The sequence below is a fragment of the Poecilia formosa genome, unplaced genomic scaffold (genome assembly GCF_000485575.1).
Source record: "Poecilia formosa unplaced genomic scaffold, Poecilia_formosa-5.1.2 Scaffold11, whole genome shotgun sequence".
Lineage (NCBI taxonomy): Eukaryota > Metazoa > Chordata > Actinopteri > Cyprinodontiformes > Poeciliidae > Poecilia > Poecilia formosa.
In genome coordinates, this window is record NW_006799950.1 from 1,130,598 (window position 1) to 1,137,635 (window position 7,038).

The 7,038-nt window shown below is 39.8% G+C and overlaps 1 protein-coding gene and 1 long non-coding RNA gene across 2 annotated transcripts in view; one reads left to right on the forward strand and one right to left on the reverse strand.

Moving 5' to 3' along the window:
- xylt1 (xylosyltransferase I) overlaps nt 1–7,038 on the forward strand; it is a 103,327-nt gene that overhangs the window by 67,767 nt on the left and 28,522 nt on the right. Inside the window, exons 6-7 of the mRNA XM_007543397.2 lie at nt 1,538–1,754; nt 2,180–2,356. Of these exons, the coding sequence (XP_007543459.1) occupies nt 1,538–1,754; nt 2,180–2,356 (394 nt within the window). The remainder of the gene's footprint in view (nt 1–1,537; nt 1,755–2,179; nt 2,357–7,038) is intronic.
- Nucleotides 3,289–7,038, reverse strand: part of LOC107834680 (uncharacterized) — a 4,585-nt gene continuing 835 nt past the window's right edge. The window contains exons 2-3 of the long non-coding RNA XR_001660492.1: nt 4,048–4,182; nt 3,289–3,773 (exon numbers count right to left, since the gene is read on the reverse strand). This is a non-coding gene — a long non-coding RNA (uncharacterized LOC107834680). The remainder of the gene's footprint in view (nt 3,774–4,047; nt 4,183–7,038) is intronic.

Here is a 7,038-nt window from a genome sequence, read left to right on the forward strand (position 1 = left end):
CGCTCAGCACCGTGGGCAGAAAGACCCGAAGCAGCGGGAGCAAATGTCCCGCAAGCACGCATGAGTCAGTGTGACTCAGCGGTACCTTTTCGTGATTGCGGCCGCTGTGTCTGATCACGTGATCCCCTCCGACAGAAGAGCTTCTTGTTTATTAAAACGCGCGCGCGACTAATTAAATCGAACATCTCAACGACCGCATTAATCGCCCCGAACCTCTTTACTACAAAGATTAATGTCTGAGCGCGCGGCACCGGTTCAACACATCGCCATTCAGATGGCAGAGGGAGCAGTCTGACCTGCCTGACCTAAATTTGACTCCCCGCATCCAACACTTGATCTGTTCGCAGGAGTAACACCACCTGCTGTGTCTGTAGGCTGTCACTGTTACTGCAGTGGGTGTAGTGAAATATCTAGTGAGACGTTGTGGCTGCCCAGCTCTCTGTGCAGCATTTCTGTGTGCATTTTTTGTGCCGTTTGCTCACTTTTTTTTTTTTTTTTTTTTTTTTTTTTTGCATCTTTACAAAGAGGAGTGTCTCTGAAATAGATGGGGAATAAGGTTTGGAACGAGGATGAAAATGTTGTATCCTGTAGTAAAGATAATCGTTAAGGAATAGAGAATAAAATCCACATAACAGTTCTTGATGCTCAATTCTGATCTTTATTTTTTTGGCTTTTTTATTTATACAACTAATTAAACTCGACCAAAATGAGATTTCCGTGTGAACGGTTCACGTCCCCAAAGTGACTCACATGTGAAGAACATTGATGTCATTCAACAAGCATTGTTTACAGACGTCATAATGGATGGAGGAGTTTATCGATCCATTTTGAAGTTCACAGCCAACAATGTCACAAAATCATAACGACACGAAGAAAGCTAATAAGAAAGCGTCACTAACAGCGATGGCTTTTTGTGGAGCATTGACTGCAACTTCTGTAGAGGAATCTGGATGTGTAGTCAGACCCAGCAGTGGTCTGATCGTGATGTGATGATGCGCTTCAGCGACGCACTTCTTTCTTAAGTTCACAATCGTAATTTTCAGTCATCGTTTACATCCCGACTTTCCACATGTGGCTTCGTCTGGTGCCGAATTATGACACGTCTCACATCGATGACATAAAAGTCAGATAAAATGCGGCATGACGGTGAAGGCAGCAGACGCTTTGAAAAAACCCGGATATGAGTCAGTAGCACACATGGAAGTGGCACACATCAGGTCTTTTCGGGGGGTGAAAAGATTGGTCCGTTCAGACGGCGTTGAAAAAGCGGGATATAGGTCGCGTTTTGGGGAAAACCGCAGATTTGGGTCGTATTTGCCTTCTGTGTGAACGGAGCCTTTAGGACTGGTAACCATCACATAAACTGAACCCACATCTTTCTTACAAATGTGGCACCATTTTAAGAGAATAATTGCCAAGGGGGGAAAAAAAATCTTAGACACATTTTTGGACTTTTTCTACTATCTTTATCTCGTGAAAGAAGATTTTTGTCCAGTTGTCAGCTGTGTGACCAGACCGTCCTGTTTGTCTCTGTCAGGTTCATCCGTAAGCAGGGTCTGGATCGTCTCTTCTACGAATGCGACACTCACATGTGGAGGCTGGGCGACCGAAAAATCCCAGAAGGCATCTCCGTGGATGGCGGCTCTGACTGGTTCCTCCTCAACCGCGTGTTTGTGGAATATGTGATCAACTCCAAAGACGATCTGGTCACCAACATGAAGCGATTCTACGCGTACACGCTGCTGCCTGCTGAGGTAACACAGGCCAGCACACAAACACACACAAGGTCACATCTTTTTTTTTTTTTTTTTTTACTCTCTAACTTGCAAGCCCTGCTTTGTATTTGCACCGCATCATTTAACAAACAACAGTCACACTGTTCTCCTTTTGTTAATGTGAGATGACTCAAAGGCGGACACCGAGAGTCGGAGAGACTTAAGATCCTAACCTATCAGCCATTAACTCAGGTTGGGGGGGAAACAACATAAACCTCTGCAGGGAAATTGAATGTTTATCAAGAGCTGTAGTAAATCTATTTTTTTTTCCTGCTCCCAATCTTATTTCCTCTTGTCAAGTGGATTATGTGGGTAAAAACAACAGGCACACGGTTTTTCTAATTTTCCATCTCTTTTATTTTTCCCTCCTTATCTCGCCACCTGTTTTCCTCCTCGTCTCTCAGTCGTTCTTCCACACCGTGCTGGAGAACAGCGCCCACTGCGAGAGCATGGTGGACAACAACCTGCGCATCACCAACTGGAACCGTAAACTGGGCTGCAAGTGTCAGTACAAGCACATCGTGGACTGGTGCGGATGCTCGCCCAATGACTTCAAGCCTTCAGACTTTCACCGCTTCCAGGTAAACGCAACACGCCCCGCCTGTTGTGATTGATCAGCAGCAACACTTGAAGTTAAAATTCATAATAAATGGTGTTTTGGTGCATTTTTTTCCTTCTTCCTGATAATTTCAGTTTTGTAGGATCATTAGTAGTTAAAAAAAAAAAACATTCAAAAATAGTGCAAAGAAAAGATGTGCACCAACTTCAGTTTTGTTTTTTTTTTGCAGATATACAAAAACAAATTTTGACATCAGACAAACTTGGTTGAACTTAACCTGAATGAACAACATTTAAAGCACAGCAGGTCTCACTTGCCTCAGCTGAGGTCAGCGTTTATAACTGAACAACAGGGAACAGATTATTGGCAACAATGACCTCCATAGGAGAGTTTCAAGGCGAAAAACCACACCTGATCAAAAATAACTCAAAATCGCACATCTGTTAGAAAACATCTTGATGATCTCCAACAGCTTTTGGAAAATATTATTTGGCATAACGAGACATCAGTGAAACTTTCTGAAAGGTTTGCGTCCAGTTATATCTGACGTAAAACTCAGCCTGGGTTTTATGGGTCGATAGCAAATCTGAGATTTGTTTTTATGCCATATGCAATTTCCGATTTCAATAAATTTTTTCTTCACTGTTTTCTGTAAAAAAATAAAAAAATAAAAAATACAATGAGAAAATATATTTTAAAAACTGGCTTTTATTTCAATCATTCCTTCTTTAAGCTGTAAAACATGGTGGTCATACAAGCTGCTAGTTGTTGGGGTTGGCTAACATCAGTCTGAACTACGGAAACAAAAGAAGTGCATTGGTTAAAAAAAAAATATCCAGATTTTCAAATTCTTCTACAGTGATGCAAAAAAAAAAAAAAAAAAACTCTTCATCAGGTTGAAGAGACAGTTGCTTTTTGACGTTAAGTTGGTTAGTTAGTTTTGATAACTTTTTAAAGTTAATTTTGAAAATTGCTTTCTATATTTACTCAGCCTTTGTTTCTCTAATCAAACTACGTCTTAATAATATGAAACACTCAAGTGTAACAAACAAGCAATAGCATAAGTAATCTCATTGGGACAAACTTCACAACAATGTAACTAAAAGCATTTTTTTTTCTATCTTATTGCTGATGTTGAGCAAAAGGATTCCACTATTTCTTTTGCTCTTCTCCTAAACTACAAACGTTCAGAAAGGTTATTTTGGTCAAACAAAGGTCGCACAAATAATTACCAACACATATATCAGACATACTCCTGAGGGACAGTTTAAAAAGCTAAAATCAACATAAATAAATGTCTCCTTTTAATGCATGAGTGCAGCATTTAGTAGAAAATCAACAGCAGTCAATCGTAATAAAACGAACCGGTCCTCTCACGCTCGGCGTCCCACAGCATTCACTGTCAATATGTGCAAAATCACATCTCCATTAGGATGACCCTGATAGAGGAGAGAAAAGCAGCAGCAGCTGTAATTAGGTCCTGTTTGCCTTTGGTATTGGGAGACAAAGAGAGAGACAGGGGGGGATTTGGCCAGCTTATCACAAATAAAGTAACTTTGTTTCACTATTTGACTTTCAGGCGGCTCTTAAAACAGAAAAGAACAAAGTAACCACACACAGTCTGCCTTGGCTGAGCTTCATTTTCACTCATATCCTTCATGTGGTGAGTCACTTCATGTGCAGTGCTCTCCAAATACCAGCCATCACACTGACCTCCACGCTCCCTCCGCCAAACCTGGTTGTCTCGCTTCTGTCCCTGGCAGACCGGTGCCAAAACGTTGCCCTGAGCTCCTTGGCGCTGCTGCGGGGTCCGCTTGGCTTTCGACGTGGTGTCAGTGAGGTCTGACCCTGGAAACAAAGCAGCCCTGTGAGAGGACTAACTGATCCTCTTATAAATTATTTTAGTAATGATGTTCATTTATTCATGAACCGCATTCAAAACCCTCGCAAGCTGGACCAACGTCCTGGCCAACCGCAGTGGAGAAAAACGCAGGAGATTAAGCAATGCTAACAAGAAATATCTTGTAAACAATCTTATATCAATTAAGTAACAATTTAGACAGGAAAAAGTCTCAAATAAAGTAATTTTAAAGTCAATTCTCTTGGGGGAACTTGAGAGAGTGTGTGACCTTTTTGTTATCATTTAGTTACAGGTTTTTCCCTGTTATCTCTGGGGGAAAAAAATTACACAGAGTGATATATTGTAATGGTTTATTTCTGTTAACTTTAATGCTTATGACTTACAGCTGATGGAAATCCAAATTCAGTTTTTTCAGAAAATGTAAATATTACATAAAACTTTCAAAAAAGATTTTTTTCACAGAAATGTTATGTTATCCTCATGGATGCACAGATGATGACAGTCAAATTACAGAGTTTATTTTTCTACTTTTGATGCCATCAGTGACATAGCGCCCACCTCAAATTCTGTAAAACTTATGCGCCTGAACAAAAATAACAAGACATAATGTTTTTAACAATAAAATTGCACAGTCTACAATAAAGTCTGTGCACCTGCCTATCTATAATTTGCAAATAAAATACATTATGTAAATTAATTTAGTGTTTTATCCATAACTTTAAAGAAAAATGATAATAATCTAAATTAACTATTTCCAGGGTGCAACACTCCTGTTGCTTTTCAAGATGTATGGAAAAGCTGATTTCATTTCCCATCAAGAATACCTGCTTAGTGGCACTGTGACTGATTGGCCAGCAAACTGTCCTGATTTAAACCTCGGAGAGAAATTATGAACTATTGTTTAGAGGAAGACGAGAGACACCGGATCCGAAAACACAGACAAGCTAAAAGCGGCTTCTCAAGCTCTCTGGGCTTCCTGAACACCTCAGCAGAACAACAGACTGATTGCCTCCACAGCCTGCTGCGTTCTGTAGTAATTTATGCAAAAATGAGTCGCAACCAAGTGTCGAGTGCACATAATGCACATGGACATACTTTGAAGCAGTATGTTCATGTGTTAAAAACTATTCTAATGTAAATATCGCATTTTCGGGAAGCAGAAAATTTGATGGACGACTGCCAAGTCAATTTTCTCAAGATTGTGTAAGCCAGAAAAATGCCAAAATATAACATTTTTGTAATGTTATTTTTTATTATGCAGTTGTTGTTTTTCTTTGTTGATAAATTGAAGTTTGGTTTTCATTAGCAGTAAGCCACAATCATAAAGATTAGCAGAAACAAACGCCGACAATGTGTCAGACTCTGTGTATTTAATTTGTATAATACATGAATTGGAAGTGAATCGCTAAAATAAAGAACTTTTTTGTACTAAGATGTACTTTAGCATGCTTCAGAATAAACGAATCAGTTCTTTCAATCGACTCCACAGAATGTGAACCGGGGGCCCCTCCTCACTCTGGAAGCATATCTATGTTTAATTTAACACCTCCGGCTTGCCGTACATCATCCCACACTTACTGCTACATGAGAAAAAAAAACTGAATTCCAAGAAAATGAGCAGCCACCTCATTAGGTCTCCTCTTTTATCGGTTAAGGTTTTTTTTTTTTTTTTTGCAGGTAACACCAACGTGTTTGGTACTGCAAGATAAATAGTTTGATGTCTGGGACTAACATTAGATGTGTTTGTGTCAAAGCCAAGCTGTGGAGGAGGCAAATTTCATGATGCATCATCAACCACAGAATAAGCGACGTGGCGTGGACAAAGAAGTGGAAAAAGATGTGGATGAATCGGAGGCAAAGACCAGACTCAGACAGACAAAACGGGGGCATGTTAGATGGAAGTTTCTGTTGAATCACACTTTCCAACTCTGCCCAAATTTACATGCAGATAGCTGGGAAATAAGAGATTTTCTTTTCTTCCCTACCTATCTTAAATTACAATTGATCCTGAAAGTTTTTCTTTTATTAACTACAACATCAGGCAGCGATGTTGTGAGTGACTTGTAGTTTTTGTGGTGAATTTCAAGTCAACTGGGTGGTGAGGGTTGAAATGTTTGTATGTGGATATCCTCTCCGGGCTCCGATATATTCATACACTGTTCCTAATATTTGAGTAAATATGCCTTTGACAAGCAGCAGCTCGACTGCAATGCATTAGTGCCACAGGCAGGCAGTGAAATAGACCCTCAATATGATACTACCACCACCGTGCTTGGCAGTTGCTATAGAGCTCTTAGGTTTTGAAATATCCTCTATATTTCAGTTTAGGTTAGACTGATGGGACAAAAATCCAAAACACAGATTAAAACTGGCTTTAGAAAATGCAAAACAGTCTTATACTAAACTACTGTAAGTAAATAGTGAAAGAACTGGATGCAATCATTGATCAAAGCAAAACAAACCTGTTTAAATAAGCTGAATGAGATAAGGGATAATATAAATTCTTGATTTAAAGTTTAAATATTTTTCTTAACTTTTCATTTTTTAGATATCTATATAGATTGTGTACACCAGTGGTTCCCAAACTTTTTCTTCTGCGCCGCCCCCAGTGGTTTCCAAACATTTTCTGCGCCCCCCCTATGGATTACAAATGTCTGTCTGGTTGACCGACGCGTGTGACGGGAGGCATTGACTTTTTTGGGGGCAAAATGAATGTATGTAGCTGAAAATAGACACCAACATCGGTAGCCTACAAGGTACTTGTTAAGCTTAAGGTTCTGTATTGATATTAGCTAGTCATCTTTTAGCTAACATTACCTGCATCCAACAGCTTTACTCAACTC